Source organism: Ctenopharyngodon idella, chromosome 1 (assembly GCF_019924925.1).
Source record: "Ctenopharyngodon idella isolate HZGC_01 chromosome 1, HZGC01, whole genome shotgun sequence".
Taxonomy (NCBI): domain Eukaryota; kingdom Metazoa; phylum Chordata; class Actinopteri; order Cypriniformes; family Xenocyprididae; genus Ctenopharyngodon; species Ctenopharyngodon idella.
This window is the reverse complement of record NC_067220.1, coordinates 28891873-28910908: the sequence shown is the minus strand read 5'-3', so window position 1 is coordinate 28910908 and position 19036 is coordinate 28891873. Positions and strand designations below refer to the sequence as shown.

Genomic DNA, 19036 nt, shown 5'->3' with positions numbered 1-19036 from the left:
ATTCTCATAGGGTGAAATATTTGTCATTGTACTTAATTCATGCTGTAGATCTGCCTGCGCTTCTGTTGTTGCAGCGCCTTCGTTTAACACTAGATGGCGTAAGCAGTCTATTTTCTGTACAAGAGCGCGCCATGCTGAAAATGAATTTGAACACCCAAACAGGCACGTGCACGTCCAATGATTTTTGAGCAATAAATAAATACATACAATTTAAAATGAGGTGGTAGCCTGTTAGCTAGCCGTTTGTAGGTAAACATGCTTGTGTTCAATTCTGTGGCAGAAACCATAAATTTGTAACGATTCTCACCTTTCGCAAATTGTTTTACAAATTGTTTTTTACCCCAAGTTTTTGTTCATTTGTAATGTAGCTTGCTTATAAAATCAACAATATCCCAGGCCCCCTAGGCATATGCGAAACAAAAATTCTATATTCTAAATGTTCTATAATAAAGACTGCTCTGGCCGTAATAGTACAAAAGCCAGCACTCACACGCACAAACCAGCGCAGGTAGGGCGTGTCGAGGCGCGTCTTCTTCCTCACTCTGTTTCGAATCATCACTCTAATTAGATTACATAGACATCTGCACTGTAGAATAGCAATTGGTTTACGCTTGGATCACTCAGAGGGGCGGGTGACTCCTCAACTTTCCTTTCCAGAACTTGTAGGTTTAGTACGTTTCAAGGGTTGTAAAGCGGTCGCGTGTTTGAGAATTAAAAACATTGTACGAGGTTCCTTTTAATCTTAGGCTACATCTTTTCACAGCAACATGACTTCATACACGTGGATTTTACTCATTCTGGCAAGTCTTGCGGCAACAAGAGCACAAGGTATGGTATCCTATCTAAACTGTTGACATTTTGTTTTGGTAACAGCGCTCGTAACATTTCTTGCACTGGGACTTATATGATCATCCCTAAAATAACAACGGGAACAGAGTCGTTACTTTTTGCTTGTGCTTAGACGTCCTGCTGAATATAAACGACGTCGTCGCTCGTTTAAATCTTTCTTGAATTGAAGGTGAAGCGAAGTAGAGTTAAAAGTGGTTATTTACGCTGATGCCATACGAGAATGTTTTTAAGGTGCCAAGAACTTGGTACATGGTGAATTTTTCCTACATACAAGTAGCATGACTCACCAGCCTATGGGAAAAATGGCAAGAGGACGAAGCTAGCCTACTAAGATCACATAATACTTTTAAAAGTGCTTACAAAAGCTAAAATTAAAGCAGAGCTACAGAAGCTGAGGTTGGTCTTCCCAATTTTAATTCCTTATTCCCAACTTCAGTTGTTTTTAAGTAAATTAATTTAGCGGCAAACACAATGAAAAACAGAGTTTACATGTTAATTTGAATAGTATGGCTGTTCCTCACAGAGCAGCAAAAAAAAAAACTTTCAATTATAATAAAAAATAAATAAATAAAACAAACCTTATGGACAGTACACTGTAATGTAATGTAATTTAAGTCTTCTGTTTAAACTTTAAATACAGTAAATCTTAACAGGGCTTGATACTGGCAATTTCATTGGTGCCATGTAATGCCATTCCATGTTTAATGTTTTTTTTTGCAGGCTTATGAATGGCTATGATTGTATTCTTGACATTGCTAACCACCTAAAACAACTCTTCTATTTTTTTGGTGTCTCTCCTATAGCTGCAAGCAAGTAGCAACTCATAGCATCCCCTGGTAGTTAGACTTTGAAGGTCAAAGAAAAAAAAAACTCTTCAACCACAGCAAATTTTGCTCTGAACTACATTTTCAGCAGTCAAGTTTCCTTCAGCAGTCAAGTTGCCTTGAACACAGTGTTCTAAATACTTGATCCCATGATGTTGACCCATACTTCCTGTGGTATTGTTGCTTCAATGAGCCCATTAATCCACAGGCACGCACCTTTGTTCTAGATGGTGCGTTGACAGTTTTGTTTTGAAATGATCTAATATTAATTTCACCTATCTGGTTTTAATAGTCTAAATGCTCCGAGATCAGCATGACAGGACAAATGTACAGTAAAAAGTACCAGAAGATCATCATAAGGAAAATAAGACATGCACAAATTAAGATAAATGTATAAAATAAAATAAATACCTGCATAACTCAAGTTTGCCTGAATCTTCACTTTTCCTAAACTCTAAATGTAGTTCTTCCCAAATTTAGTTTGCATGCAAAAATGCATTAACATATATTTAGATGAAAGGATCACTCTGGTTTGAGTTCTGACTCAACCACCAGTCATCATCATGAGTTATGCAAAGACCGTAATAAAAACAATACATCGCCTTGGCAACATAAGCGACAGGATGCGGCTTCTGCTTGGGTATTTCGTGTGGCAGACACACACGCAAGCTCACCATCACGTGTTGTGTAGTGTACATCTTTTTTCATATACAAAAATTGATGTTTAGTTTTGCTGAGTATGCCAGAGGTGGGAGGGTTTGGTCACAATGTGAATCCAGTACAACACACAATAGTTTATAGAATACAATACAGTATATAGTTGGGTGGGGTTATGTCAAAGAGAACTGTCAAATTCCAGTCATTTAGCTCAGTCACCGCCTTACCCAACGTTCCTACCCTCTAGGAATGAAACTGGTTTATTTTTAGTTGGTGATTTCTTTTTCTCACACACAGATGGTTTTAGTTTTTTTGAGTCTTCCTATTTGTGGGTCATACAAGAGTAATTTTGCTGGAGGAAAAGCATTAGATACTTTCTGTAATATGACGGCTGTCTTGTTACGAACTTGGAACACTTTAAAATGACTCCCTGCAGTGCTAATAGCCTTTATATTTGGAAATGGTTTCATAAAAACAAAACAATTACTTTAACTAATTTGAGTTGCTTGACTTGAGTTCGATGTGCGTCATTTATTTGGGTTTTGTACTGAGATGTGGAGCCACATGTAAATTGCATAAGTCAACTCAAATCTGGCAAATTGGTTTCCATTTGATCAAATTTAACAATCTGAAATGCTAATGAAATCTTTCCAAAATTTCATTAGGCATAGGCGCATATTTTAATGAATATTTTGCTGTATTTGGAGTAGTGTTGTCAAAAGTACCGGTACTTCGGTACCAAGTCGGTACTGAAATTTTGAAAATGTGACGATACCAGCATTTCTGTAGTACCGGGAGTACCGAGAATATTCGGTACCCACTGATACACTGTAAAAAATGATGTGTTGGATTTACTTAAAATATTTTTGCATTACACTTTTTAAGTAAATCCAACTTGAAGCAAATTTATGTAAAACTAACAAGAAATCCTTTGTTATAGGTACTTAAATATATTTGTTTACTCAACATTCTTTACTTAAAAACACAAGTTGAATTTACCAAGTAATAGCAAGTTGTGTTAACTTAACATTTAAGCTAATTTACATTAAAAAAAGACAGTCAATTGAGTTGAACAAACTTAAAATTTTAATTTTAACCTTGAGCTAAAGAATAAAACTTACTGTACTGCTCTAGAACATTCAGTGTCTTAAAATAAGTGCAAAACATACAAATAAACACAAAACAGCATTTTACTTCATTTGTGGACAGCATTTCAACAAAAGGTTTTCACATAATTAGTACAATTAGTAAAATCAGTACAAAAATAAAGCATTTTAGGTTTTCTGGCAGAGATTGCAATACTACTCTGGAAACAGCAACTTAAATAGTCTAAAACCAAAAATCATGACTGTAGTACTTCTGAAAAAAGTGACAGTTTGACCAAAGGATCGTCCATGAAGACACCTTTGTGATAATCCTCAGTGTGTGTGCTGTTCCAGTTCCTTTAGGTCACCATGGCTATCCTAAAGAAAAGCATAGCAAATATGTATTTACTTACAACATTACGTGGTAGTTTCAGATTGTTTTACAGTGGGAAAAATATAATGTATTTATATAACACAAAATGAGATCGAATGTTTTGAAATAACAAGAAATCACATATATATTTAATAAATAAAATAAATGTTAGTTTATCGTTTAATTTCGGTTTTATTTTATTTTACTCTAAACAACTGTCGGGTGGTTGCAGGCAAAAAGACGAAGATGAAGAAGAAGGTGCCAACACAAAGCTTTAATAACAATAATCCAAATGACAGGCGAACAGGATGCAACACACTTAACTTAGGGGCTGTTTACACAACACCGTTTCCAACAAAAAATGGAAAACTTTTTTAGCCGTTATGGCCGTTCATTTACACAACAGTGTTTTGGTGGCCTGAAAACACAAACTTTTGAAAGTGGATTTCAAAAAGCTTTTGAAAACGATACAATTGTCATCTCCATATAAACTGCAAAAACACGAATCTGTGAAAACAGTGATAGCACGCACATGCGTATTACGTGTTTAGTCTATCCACCTTATTTTACAATGAAAAGGTAAGGTGTTTTCTGCGAGTGCTCTGTAAAAGAATGCGTATCAGATCTGATGATCTGAATCAGGGGTGTTAAATAAGGGAGACATGCAAAAATGTGCAGAGCAGGGGGTCCCCAAGACCAGGTTTAAATACTACTGCCTTATGTATAGCGTTCAATGTATTCCAGACACTCACCTGGTAATGCCTGATGAGATTATCACCATTGTCAGAGATGTACACCATTAAACACTGAATCAACTTCTCTGTGTATTTCCACAGCATTGGACTGAAAAGTACATGAAACAAAAAAGTTGATTTTCATGGTCCTTACACAAGCTTTTATACTGTATCTTAACTGACTGAAATATGATGCCTTTAAAAGCAGACAAATCACCCAAAATGCAGAAAATATGCCAGGTTCACCTTTTATTTTGGCAAAGCCAATTTGTCAAAAACAATTCATAGTCAAGTGTGAAATTAACAAAACTGTATACCTCAAAAAACAGGATGCACCATATCCTTCTATTGTTGCACCACAAATGTTCGCACTGGAAAGACAGATAGAGAAAAACAGTATTAAACAACATGAAAAAATGATTAGGCTAGCTTTTTCAATTTTTATTATGTATTATTTTTGGAGCTGTGTGAAAACTCAATGCATTAATGTATATGCATTAGTGCAAACTCGATACTTTTACCTTAAGCAGTCTTCGTGAATACAAACACTGCATAAGCACTCAATACGTTCGAATGAAGCACGCACATTTATAAATATATATAACGTTATATAACTCGATATAGAAATAGTTGCAAAGCTTTAGCTTACCTCCTTTCACCATCGTCACCACATTGCGCTTCAGAAAACGTTGCGTTGTGCTTCCAGTTTAACGAATACACCCCACTAACACAATAAATGAGTGTTAATGAATGTTAAAAAAGTCAAAATCTAATGTTTTACTTTGTTAATCTAAAGCTAAGCTTTATCTTACCTCTTATCTCCGTCTTCACCACATCGAACTTCAGAAAATGTTGTGTTGCGCTTCCGGTTAAGGAATACACCCCACTAACACAATAAACGAGTGTTTATGAATGTTTAAATAATCAAACTCTAATATTTTATTTAGTTTTCTTTAAAGACCGCTTACCTGACAGAGTACTCGCTGTCTTCACCACATCATGCTTCAAAATGGCTCCAGCTTCGCTCATTGGCTGGATAGAATATTTGCATATCACGCAGCTCACAAATACGTAAAATTTTATGTTAGGTTTACTTAATTTTAACCAAGTTTTAATGCTAGTTGATGTTACTTACGTTTTTTCATTTACTTACGAATACACTTATGTTACTTAATTTACGTTTTTGTGTTGCATACACTAGAAAATGTTAAGTAGAGCTTGAAATGTTATGAATATATATATTTTTGAGTTTATTCTATTTATCTTGATAAGTAATAGATGTTGAGCCAACGAATCACTTTTTACAGTGTAGGGCTGTGTCAGTATTTACTTGAATATGACACGAGTGAAGCACAAAGCTTTGTTTAAAAAAAGAAATAATAGGTTAGCAATTAAATGTGACATCGCAGCCATGGAAACATTTTGGTTCATGCCGAATGAGAGAGGTACATGAGTCCATAAATTTAAGCTTTGTATTCTGTTTTGAGAATCACGATCTGGTCAGCCGATTAGCAGAGAATTTAACAATATTCCATTAGTTATTCCACTGAACATGGAATCTTTGTTTCTTTTCCCAAATCCTCACTCACGCAGGGGATTATAACGTTTCTTCCTTTCGTTCGCTTTTATTGGCCTATTACAGGCTATTCGCATTCTTTACTGTGGTAAAGTAGGAAAAAACACCGTAGGACAGAAACCTTTTTGCTTGCACGTCAATTTCTATTTAACACAGTTTGTGCTCCCACACGCTGGTAATTTTTACTTTCGCTTTCTCTGGCAGCGCAAAATTAAATATAGCCTGAATGTGTGAAGGTAAAACTCGCTCTTCAGACCTTTTACAACAAGTATCAGTTCCTTGTAACATCAGGAGATAGCGTGAAGATATTATTAAAGCAAAATGGTCTCTTTCCTGCTTGTGTCCCACATCCATCTCAAAGAGCAGAGCAGTAGGCTATATGAGGCATCTTTGTGTAGAAATAAAAAACTAATGTTTTTTTTTTTTTTTTTTTTTTTAATAATATTTTAACTTTCTTATTGTTTAGGTTACCATTATTTACCGATATTTATTTCATAGTTTTACAGGCTGTAGTGTGTTGTTTCATTGAAAGAATAGCTAAAATAAACACGCACGTCTGTTACAAAATGGATGTTTGATAAAATGTATTTTTGTTTAAGATTTAAGAATTTATTTTTTTTATATTTCAAAATGTATTTCACTGAGGTGTGTATATATAATATTTATATACACACACACACACACACACACACACTCTCCAAATATTTATATGTATGATTACCATATTTAATAGGTTTTTAAAATAGTTCCAACAGATTTTGCTGTGGTTCCGAAGTTGGTACCGAGAACCGTAAAGTTTTTATGGTATTGGTACTGACTACTGGAATTTTGGTACCGTGACAACACTAATTTGGAGTGACTGTCTATTGCTGAGATATAATATGCATTGCCTTAGTGAATCAAATGAGTTCTATTGGTTGGATGCATTCTCTATTGACAAGTCTATTGTCAATTAGATTTTAAACTTGAGTTTTGAATGGGTTTAAACTGGCCCTAAAACCTCTAGAGATGGTTTTTAGTTTGAACAAATTATTAAAATAACAACTGTTTTTCTTGCAGACTTGGACCTCTCTGATGCCCTTTTTGATGATGATGATGATAAGCGTAAGTAAAGAGCACTCTATATTTACTGACCTTATTATTTTATTAATTAATTATTTTACTATTTTATTTTTTATTTTTTATGTTAAATAATTATAATATATACAGGGCTCAGATTGCACGTGTCGCCCCGCCCTAATCAGCCAGGTGTGCTTGGAAAATATCAGTCGCCAGATTTACTCCAGATTCTTTGCATTGCAAATTGATGTATTGTCTCAGCCCTACCAATCAAGTATTTCATTGCAAAATAGAATTAGAGAAAATGCCACAAACCATTATAAAGTGACACCTACCATTCTGAAATGCATTAACCAACGAATTCAGAAGTGTCCTGTGCCTTTTACACTGGCTCTTCACAATGAAGAGTAATGTAGGTCTGTCGATACTATATTAAACTGGATAGGGCTGCACGATATATCGAAATTATCGAAATATCGCAAATGTACATATCGCAATATGCATATCGCAACGGCATACGATAGGCTATATATGAATGATTTTAATAAGCTACTACAAAACGTTGCGAAAAGTCAACGCATATAGCAGTGAATAGACTGGGCACACGACTGTTACTTACGTGAAGTTAAAAAGAGTTATTACCTACAATAAGTTGCGGAAAACAACTTGTGGTCTTGCACTGTCTGCTGTCTCGTCTGACACACACACCGAAGCGTGCCCACAAGCCTCAAGCCCACAAAGAGAGGCCTCTGACAGAGTATGATCCTTTCAGTTCTCTTTCGCGCCTCTTTTGTACTCAAATGGTCAAATACACACACTGTTATTTCAAAATGTCTGTCTTGGTGAGTATTCATGTAAACGCAGTCGGTTATAACTCACAAACAAATAACAAATACACCTCCCTTGGTTCTTCCTCAACTGTTGTAAGTTTTGGTTTATCTTGCGCTGGCCAATGTTACACTTACTTATACTTACACCTACTGGTGTGCACGCAGCATAAAATAAAGGAGGAATAAAGGATTACAGTAACGGATGCAACTGTTAATGTGGTAGTATTGACCTATGTTTCCTAGAATGGGCTGTTTGCATGATCAACAACATACAAGCACAAGTAGCACTGGTATTGCATAACATTCAGTAGCACGTGCCACTCAAATACACAAACTGACTACATGTTTGAAGAATATTACTGATTTGTAAAGGCATTTAATTGATATTTATTTTTAAAAAAAATCACTAAATTAGGCTATTTATTTATTTAGGCTATTTATTTTGGATTTTGTGTCAAAATTATGTCAGTACAGCTGCAGTATCGTGTCTTCTTGTGTTTGAATCTGAACTGTTTTGAACAGTTAAAAATCACCTGAATGTTTAAATTGACACTACATAAAAACACAGGCAAATGATCTTTCCTGACTGTGAATTAGCAGCACTGGGCCGGGCAAGTGACAATTCCATCTCTCACGGCCCATCAGCAGTCCTTATTGTCAAGCCCTGTATAAAGTGATTTTTTTTTTAAATCAAAAGTGGAATATCATATTCCCATCCTTGTTTATGTGTTAACTATTCTGTTATGTCATTTATATTGTATTTTCAAACAATTAACAATATTATAATCTTAAGCTCCTGCAAAGGCAACGGTGAAACCAGCCCCACCAAAAAACTCAAATCCAGGTAATAAGTAACTTCTTCTTTTTTTTTTTTTTGGCATATGGCAATTAAAATGTGTTTGAGCATATTATTTTATAGTCGTATGGACTGTTTTAGGCACATTGCAGGATATGTAGAGTGACTTATTTAACATGAGTTTCACCTAATTTATAGTTTTGTCTTGCTCTTCTAGATTTTGATCTGTCAGATGCCTTCGATTTAGGTAAGACTGAGTGGGCTATGATTGCCGCAATCTATTTTTAAACTCTTTGTGAATATTTTTTTTTTATGATGCATGCTAGTATTCCTCTAAATTTGCTAAGTATTTTTTATTTTATTTTTTAGGACATGGTTATATATATTTTTGCACTGGAAGTTAACTAGGGTTATATTATTATTATTATTATTATTATTATTATTATTATTAATCATTCTTTATTATTCATTATTATTTAATTTTGCATTAGTTTTTAATAAAGTTCAACTACTGAATGTATGATGATCACCATATTGATTAAACTCATAATTTATCAGTGTGTGTTTGTGTGGCAACTTTATGAATATTTTGTGGTTCTGCATAGCAAAAATGAACACCACCTTTGGGGATTTGAAGTTTTTAACTTGAGTGATATGTCGGAAAAACTGCATTTTACATATTGGGGAATAAAAAGGCACAATTACTCAAAGATTAAAATCATATTTTATAAAAACTTGACTATTTAAATTCCGTTGCTGTGTGATGGTTGAATTTCTTTGAATTTGAATTCAGTAAATTCCTTTGCCATGCTAATTCAAATTCCACCATTCCACGGGGTGTGGCCATTTCATTTCAGTTAATGAATTTAATTTACCTTAAACAAAGTAAAATATCTATTAATGACCGTTGTTTATTGTACACAGACCCGAAAAAACCTGCTGTGGTTCCCCCCAAACCAGGAGATGGTAAGAAATCATTATGCTGGGTATTTATTTATGTATAAAGTTCATGGGTTACACTTAATTTTAAGACAGTGATTCTCAAACAGTGGGCCTCAAGATGACTTAATATTATTTTTTTTTAAAAATCAAGATATTTTGAATATACATACAGTATTTTACATCTTTCTAGCTATACCAAGCTTTAAAATATTTTATTGGGTAGAAATTTTGTGGTGGTGGGGTCTTCAGATATTGTTAAAAGTTAAAAAGTGTTGAGTTCCACTGAGGTGTCCTTGTTATAGTAATATTAATTAATAACATGTACTAATAGTGTTAGGATTATAGTTTGGTTTAGCGTTGCATGCAATTACACAATTTATTGTTACTATACATGTACAGTTCGTAACAAGGACACTGTAAAATATAGTGTTACCATTTTATGTAGTAATGTTTGTTTAACTGACCCATATAGTGCATTTTGTTTAATGAGCTAATTTAAGTTGATTTATTACTTGTTTGTAAATGAGTGCATTAATACAATGTATTGTTCCTTTTTGTGTATTTGCAGATAAAAAGAAACCATCTGGAGGTAAAATATACATGTGCACACACACACACGTCATTGTAGGTTAATAATGTTTCTAAATCAGTTATTTTTGTACAGTAATCAACCTACTAGTATAATGCAAACAAATTAACATGATGATTTTGTTATTATCAGATGAATTTGATCTCTCCGATGCATTTGGTCCAGGTAAAAATGAATGTTTGTCTCTTTCTCTTGAGAACTTTGTACTTTCTTTGTAGTTTTTATCTTGTTTACAACCTGTTTTTCCAGTATCATTTATTGATTTAATTAAATATTGCAATCCTGCTTGCAGTTTATGTTTGAGGTGCACTGTATTCATAGATAGTCAGCAGATAACTGCCAACCGTTTTTTGCTTTTAACACAACAGAAGGTTCACCCAATTTTTTTATTTTTTTATGTTAGGCATTAATGTGATTAAATATTAATGTAAAGCTACAACTTACTAGCTCCTTCTCTGCTATTCGTGGCTATTACAAATGCTAATAGTTTTTCTGTTATGATTGTTTTAAAGGTGCTATCAATCCAGTGTGTAACAAATCATGACATAGGTTTTCTTTAAAAAAAAAAAAAAAACTTTAAAACATTCTTCAAAATATCTTCTTTTGTGGAAAAATACATATGCACTTTCAATTTTTACAGATGAGGAGCCCAAAAAACCTGTTGTTCCACCCAAAGAGAGAGGAGCAGGTATGTTTTTGCCAACATGTTTGTTTGTTTGCATCCTTTAGGGTTTTGCACTGCCCTTATATCTCAAAAAAGTAATAGTGATTCTTGGGGTCTGTTTTACTGTTTAAGAGAGAGAAAACTGGAGCGCTGCACATTAAATTATGTAATTGTTTTATTATAATGTATGACACTAGTAAAAAATAAAATATTGTACTCAGCCAGGGAACATGCATAAATCTTCTTAAAGTCCAGGTGAAGTGGCTTGATGAACACAGTTCAGTCAGGACCACTTAAGTCAAAAAATTACCAGAGACAAACTTTTTAGTCAGTTTTTTATTGGCATATTTTGCTGAAGTTACATTTGGCGGTATGGCTCTGTTCTAAATTCCCCGTCCTTTTCATGAGCTCCATGAAAGCTAAGACCGGGAACAGCAGCAGCTTCTGGGGACAACCTCCCTTTTTTTTTTTTTTTTTTTTTTTTTTTTAACAACAGAATGACACTGATTAAGTTACACAATTTTAAGGAGGAGGTGTGTTGCAAGCAGCATGCAGTGGAAGCAGCCAAGCAGGCAGAGAGACAGAAGCTGCGTTTAAGTAATGCGCCTTATTTGAGAATTGCCAATTGAGTCCATAGAAATCAGATCAACTAATATGGGTGGGGTTGGAATTTCTGAATCAGCTGATAGCGGAGCTTGACTACGAGGCCTGCCTGAACTAACACAGAATGCTTGTGTTTTTTTTTTGTTTTTTTTTCTCCTTGTTGCTGACGAATTATCCCAATGGAAACACATTTATACTGTGTGGATCGCTCCCTATTCCATATATAGTTCACTATGTTTTATTACTATCTAGGAATTAGTAAATGTGTTCACAAACTACCAATTTGATTGGATACACAATCTGGTGAGAAGCTGAAATGCAGAATTATGTAATCAATTTTCTTTTTTTTTCTTTTTTTTATTTGTATCGAGAAAACAAAAATGTAAATTTTTAAATGCAAATCTTCTAAATGAGAATTATGTTGCCATTTTGAAACACGCTAGCTTATAAATAAACTTGAATGACAATTATGGATTATGTGCACATTTTCAAATTCCGTGAAGTCCATCAGGGGTAAAATTGCTTATTGATGTAATTTTTTTTTTTTTTTTTTTTTTTATATATAAAGGAAAATAAAATGATGCAATATACTAGAGACAGCAGTCTATTTAAAAAAAAAAAAAAACTTATTACATTTAATTTTGGTAAATCAACACTTTAAAGAGGTCACTTATAATGTTTGTTTGTTTTTTTTTTGTTTTTTTTTTTTACATCAAAAATGTCAATGCATTTTTCCTACTCTGATTTTTAGCCCTCTGATTTGAGCTCTGATTTAAGGGGCGTGTCTGTTGTGAGACTTCAGTGTAAACGCCCACTGCTATGATTGGCTAACATCTTTGCATATAGAATTAGCTAAGTATATAGAAGGCACAGCATAGTTTTTTTTTTTTTTTTTTTTTTTATTTCAGGTTCTATGCAAATCCAATGCAGCTACTGTGTTTTTCCACAACCTGGCACTTCACAACATTTTGCACTCTTCAAAGGCATGTTTATCACTTAGCTGCTCGATCCAGTGTTAGCGTCATGTCTGTTATTTACCTACTACTACTTGTCATGCTTGAATCAGTGGGCGGGGCTACAGTGGTAACGATGTAGAAGTAGGCGTTGATCATCCTCTGCAGACGTGGTCTGTCACCTCTCTATGACGTAATAAAGAGGCACACTCCGCACGAGTCGTAATCTGGGCTTGGTTTCAATAAAAGCTGTTTTTGGACCAAAAAGAATGTTTTCAGTTCTGAAACTTACAGGATATTCTTGTAGTACAATGATGACCTGTTATATGCCAAAAGCTCAAGGAAAATTTGATTTCTCAATTTATGACCCCTTTAAAAAGTCTAAGGAACTGAAAGATTACTCAGCCCACTCAGATTCTTACGTGTATTACACTGCTATTCTCATGAAAATTTGCATTTGTTTTTGATTAAGGTGGTGGAACTTTTGATGACAAAGACCTTTCAGATGTGAATGAGGACGGATATGTGCCCGATAAAGGCCGAATTGGAGGTTTGTGTCAAGTTTTACAATCTTTTAAATCAGTTTTTCAGCTTGATTTAGTATGTTGTCTTCAATTTGAAGTTTGTATCTCTGTTCATAGCAGAGGATCAAATCCAGAGTTAAATTAGACGGATGTTACCCAATTCAGTAAAAAAATCTCCCAATAAACGTTATATAAACATAAATACTTGCAGTGATTTTCTAATTTAAAAATGTTAATTTAAAAGATGTTCTTCATTGTCCATGTGTGGCCGTAGAACTTACCACATTTTTCATGCTTCCCTGGGGTTTCCCATAGTGGTTTCTGTGACTTGTAACTAGGCTTTATATCTGCACCAAATGCAACCACACACAATTACCTAAACTTGGTAGCATTTTGTAACTAAATGTATAGTACTGTCTGTCAAGTACATCAGTGCTGTGAGTGAATGTGTGGTTTTTGGTTTTGGTTTAAGGAGGAGGAGCAGACCCTGGTTATGATGATCAAAGCGGTATTTATTTTCTTATATTCATGCCAAATATATACCCTCTGGTTCATAATTGTTTTTGTTTTTAATCTGCTTTAACAAAACATTTACATCTGGGTGTTAATTTAAATGTCATTTTCTCATTAGGTGGTGCCTCTGAACAACCTCAAGGTAAATATTATTATTTTCACTAATTTTATTTAAATAGAACTTAAGTTCCATCTGTCAGTAATTGTTTTGGAAAAACTGTCGGTCACAAAATGAAGGTTGCTATGGAGTTTACCTAAGGATAAATTGTCCCCTGAAATATAAAGTTGTTCTCAAACGCTTACATGACTGAGTGCCTCTGGGTGGTGTTTTTGTTTCAGCTGTTTCATGCTCTCTTTTCTTCACTTGTAGTTGTTTGTCCTGACTAAAGCTTTGTTTACTTGCCAATGTCGTCTTTCTCAGTGGAGTTAACATGTGCTCTGTTTCAGATTATGTATTTATTTATTTATTTATTTTTATTTTTTTATCAAGTCCACAAAATGAGACCACAAAAGCTAAAATGTTTCAGCCTAAATATTGAGTGAGACCATGGAAACTGTGCTAGTCTGATGACTAACTGTCACACAGTTCTTGCATAAGGACAGGGCGGTCCAACTTCCAAAAACAATTATTGTGGGCAGTACATGTTGAGGTTTTTCCACTAGGTGATTGTTTTCCTCTGTGTTGGAGTTGTAAATGGGTGGTGAATAGTCATATACAGTGCCTTTTAGTATATCTGAAGACTGATTGATTTGACTGTTCATTCTGCCAGTGGCTGTGCCCTAAATATCTGCTTCGATTGCCTGTTGTTGTTGCAGATCTAAACCAGAAGTGGCTCCAACTTATCAAGATGCTAGGCGTTAAAATACCGGAAGGCCTCAGTGTCTGGATTGACCAGTTTTTACAAACCGTAGAGCCCCTGCTAGAGCAGTTTCGGGGACTTCTGAATGTAACGGAGGAAAAGGCAGAGCTCTAAATGTCTTGTATAGTAACCTCCTTTGCTTGTGTTGGGATGAAATGGTTTTAAACATTGTCATGGTGTGCAAATTATACTTGGTTTTAAGGCTGGGGCTCTTGGTGTTCATGGTTTTTTGTGGATGAGATGCATTTGGTCGTGATCAAAATTAATTACGTTGAGATTTTGCAAATTTGGCATTAAGGAATGAATTGCATTTTATTGCTGACTAGTTTGACTTTTCTTTTTATGTTGGTAAGGATTATTAAAAGCCTATACACTACCATTCAAAAGTTTGGGGTCAGTAAGTGTGTGTGTGTGTTAAGAAATGTTTCTTGAGCACCAAATCAATCTTCAGTGTCATGATCCTTCAGAAATCATTCTAGTATGCTGGAGTAATAGTTGTTGGACATTCAGCTTTGTATCACAGGAATAAATTACATTTTAATATGTTAAAATAGAAAAGTTTAAATATTATGGCCTTTACTGACCTCAAACTTTTGAACAGCAGTGTATGTAATAAATCAGTAGGTGGTAGGCCTGTCGCAATAATCAATATATCGACTTAACGTGCAATATATGTACATGACCTCAATTTTTGGTGACAATATGTCGCCCATTATGTTTACATGATGATGAATGTCACCAACATTTTGCGAATCATGCTGTCATCTGCAATTCCTACACAGCAGTCATCAACAGGTCAAAAAAAGCTGTTATTTGAGGCGTTCTAGTGTTTTGCTGACAACTACAGACAGTTTGGAAGAGCAAGTCCGAATGCTCTCAATTTCAAAGCCGCAATCCACTGTTCCGGTGCAAATATAAATTTCTTTGTTCATACGGACATCTGACTGCTAAGTAGGGTTTGTGTTTTCAGCAGTAGTGCACCCTTACTTTACTGAGAAAAGGTCAGGGAAAAATCTGTAAATGGAAAATCTCGTGCCTTTTGTGCATTTGCAGTTGTGTGTTTTTTAACTTGTTACTTTGCACTTTTTTTTTTAGAAAATATTTACCATTTATTCAAGTTTTTTATTTAGGATATTACATTTTTTGATCTGAAAGTGTGTAGGCCTACTTGCATTTATTATGCTGTTATATTATGATTATATATTAAGTGGCATAAAATGCTCTTAAAATAACAATATTATCATTTATCGCAATTATTTCTGGAACAATATATCGCACAACAAAAAGGAGTTATCGTGACAGGCCTAGTAGGTGGAAGCCAATAAGTTTTTTGTAATGCATCTGTTGTACAAATAAATGATGATTCTGGCTGTGAAAAAGAGAGTATACTAGTTGTACTTTATTTTTAGATGAAAAGAAAGAGCGGAGTTCCTTTTTCCTCAGGACATCCTTTATGACTTCTGGTCTTTTGTTCTTTCTTCCTTGCTGTGTTAACATGTTGTACATACATAGGGTCACTCACTTTTTTGCCAATAAATAGATCTAACAGAGTGACTGATTTTGCCTGGGTTTGAGAAGGTGTTTCTCATCTCTGTCGGTTTAATGGAATTAACCCCAAGGCCATGTTGATCATTCCATAACTTCTCTTCTCTGCTCATGGAAGCCATCTTATTACCTATTTTCTTGAAAAAAAGAACATTTAAGTTTGAAACATTGTAGCACAATTCTCTTTTGGCTAAAACTTGGTTTTAGATATACTTGACCTCAAATGTACCAGTGGATTGAAATTGTCAAATATTTGCCCGTGTGTGCGACGGGCGTCTCAACTGAAACTTGCCTTAAGCACACGCAGGGATTATGCCTCCTAATTCTCAAAGAGAGTAGAGGTGCTATAGGGATGTTTTTTCACCCCAGATACTTGTTCTAACATTATAGCTTTTGATGTTTCAGGTAAAAAGTGACAGATTCATTATGCAGATACTCTTTATAAATTGAGTTTTTTTTTTTTTTGGCAACAATGGTTCCCCAATGGTTTGTCTGGTTTCTTTCCCACAGAAGTGGCTATTTTTTTTGTCAGTGTCAGCATATCTCACTGGGTAAATACCATCAACAATGGCATGGTGAAAATGTATTGAGCATGTGTGAAGAACACTGCTAGCGGTTGCCTTTTATCTTGTCTAGCTACCTAAGGTTGTGGGAAGTAAATCTTCATAGCTTTACATTATTTTGTTGGATGTTAACTTCAATCATTAGTTTAGATAAGTAGTTTGGAAGTCTCTTTAGTCAAGTGAACTCCTGCATGCACGGTTGCGTACACAAAAATGGGCGTATGCAGGCAACTCCCAGCATGTTTACACAGTATATCTCGACACAGTGGTATCACAGCAACTCCGCAACTGAATTTCTAGTGTAATTAATCAAAATTGCACAATGTACTTACAGTATTATGAACCTTTCTCTTTCTGACATAGTACAGTTAAATAAATGAATGCATACTGTAATCTGTCTGTCTGTCTATCTCTCTCACATGTTTAGTTGAAGAACGATATGTACAGGAACATTTGCCAAGTGTTCTGTGGAGAATAGGAAACTCCTGTTGCACCCTCTAGTGGCAAAAACCATTTGTTTGTTTGTCCTCCTGTTAAATGCCCATGTTTCTGTAGTTTTATCAAACTCCAATTAATAACTGATGTAGCCATTTAAAAAAAAAGTTAAATATGAATCACTTATTGTACACTCCTAAAACAATTTGAAACTAGCCCTTGTCCTTCTCTTTTCTTGTGTGTTCTGTCCCTTTAAATTTATCCCACAGGCGGAGCCATGGCTGCCATCATCAGTTCTGTGGGTGTTGCTCTGCTCGGTGCCGCCTCAAGTTACTTTGCGTATCAGAAAAAGAAACTGTGTTTCAAAGTACAAGGAGGTGAGTTTAACACTTATCCAGTGAAGGATTCTGAATCCTTATACAAGCACTAGCTTGGTTTTGATTTAAGTTTCTTGCTTAGCCTATCTGAGCAGTTCGAAAAGAAAAGGGGAAAAAAAAACTTCACATATAAGCTGTTAAACTTAACAAAAAAACTTTTTTTTTTTTTTTATTACTCAAACTATTTGACCTCTTTTAATAACTTGTTCCACAATTATATGTAAAGGCTTTCGGTAGCCTCAGTACATGGTTTAATTTAGCTCAACTAACACAGCAGCTCTTGTAGAGGAAGTGGGGGTTGGGTGCGTGACGTGGCAGGCAGTTTAACTGCTTTGCTTGTATTACAAAAGACCTCGGGGCCTCAACAGGTGGCTCTGTGGCGCAATGGATAGCGCATTGGACTTCTAAGCTACACTTAGAGAAGTGATTCAAAGGTTGTGGGTTCGAGTCCCACCAGAGTCGAGCTTTTTGAGTTTGAGAGAATGTTGAAAAAGCCTAACAACACAATTAGCAGTGTTGTCCAAGTGTGAATGGTGTTAACATAGAACTTTAGTAACAGAATTTTCAAAATACCATAAACAAAATTGTTTCATGGGATAAGCTAAAAAGTAACTTTTCTTATAGGGGAGGATCCAGAGAGTGGCAAAAACCGTGGTACTCAGTCTGATCCACAAGGTAAGCATGATAGTGCCAGCATAGCATTTTTATATACCGTATGGTTTAAGATTTAAATTAATTTAAGAAAGTGTAATTATAGATAACAATGTACTCTTTTCTCCCCCAAAGTTCTTAGCAACCTGCTCCGTTCATCGTAACTGCAATTGGATCTGCACACTGAAAGAATATGTACATTTGGCATGTACAGTTATGGAGAGCCTAAACCTGTGGGAAACATGTTATATGAAAGACTGGTTTAAGGCTAATTTTTAATTTTTTTTTTTTTTTTTTTTTTTTTTTTTCCTTGACTAATTGTTCGTCTTTGAAAGAGGTAGAGTAATGTCACTAAATGGCTTTTAGTGTTCTTTTAGTATTTCATGTGCCAATGTAAGATTCTGCACTTTAAACTGACAAAGTTGTTACTATTTTTGTAGAAGTACAGCAAGTTTCATAAGGGACTTGCTATTGTAAAGCGCAAGCTGTCTGTATACAGATGAATGCATCAGTTGTTTTTGTTCATTCTTACATTACATACATAATCTGAATTTATAGACTGCCTTTTTTCCCAGTCAGACAAAACACGGAGGAGGAGGAGGAGGATGATGAATGCTGATGAGAATTGAATTGACTGGTGACAATGTCAACTAAAATAAAAATCATTGAGTTTAAAATTATGGGCCATCTCACTTGTATATCATTTTATATTTTTTATATTTAAATTTATTTAAAATAGAATGGAGTGATTTGAGATTAAAAGGAAAAAAGATATACACACACACACACACACACACACACACATATGTATTTTTTATATATATATATATATATATATATATATATATATATATATATATATTAGGCTATATATATTTTCCCCCATTATTAGCCTGTTTTAGCCATTGTAAATACTACTAAAGCAAGATATAAAGATAGAATAAACTTTTAGACTGGCCATATTATACACAAACCAATTTGCATTTGTTTTAATGCGTGTTTAACTACAGAACAAGGCTTGATGATTTATTGTC

The 19036-nt window shown here is 34.6% G+C and overlaps 1 protein-coding gene and 1 non-coding gene across 3 annotated transcripts; both read left to right on the top strand.

Annotated features, from left to right (window-relative positions):
• Window positions 1-514: 514 nt before the first annotated feature.
• cd99 (CD99 molecule) lies at window positions 515-18682 on the top strand. 2 transcript variants are annotated; one of them, XM_051895842.1, is made up of 15 exons: window positions 515-662; window positions 764-828; window positions 7158-7202; window positions 8781-8831; window positions 9001-9030; window positions 9708-9749; window positions 10294-10314; window positions 10447-10479; window positions 10955-11002; window positions 13007-13084; window positions 13531-13566; window positions 13690-13713; window positions 17244-17351; window positions 17976-18026; window positions 18138-18682. In XM_051895842.1, exons 2-15 carry the CDS (start codon window positions 768-770, stop codon window positions 18164-18166), a joined length of 657 nt encoding a protein of 218 aa, XP_051751802.1. In that variant the 5' UTR covers window positions 515-662; window positions 764-767; the 3' UTR covers window positions 18167-18682. The 2 variants fall into 2 exon arrangements, with proteins under 2 accessions (XP_051751802.1, XP_051751803.1); XM_051895843.1 differs by lacking the exons at window positions 17244-17351; window positions 17976-18026; window positions 18138-18682 and adding an exon at window positions 14388-15812 and having other exon boundaries at window positions 515-828.
• On the top strand, window positions 17722-17813 carry trnar-ucu (transfer RNA arginine (anticodon UCU)). The gene is given in 2 exon segments: window positions 17722-17758; window positions 17778-17813. It is a non-coding gene; the product is annotated as a tRNA-Arg (tRNA).
• Window positions 18683-19036: the final 354 nt, after the last annotated feature.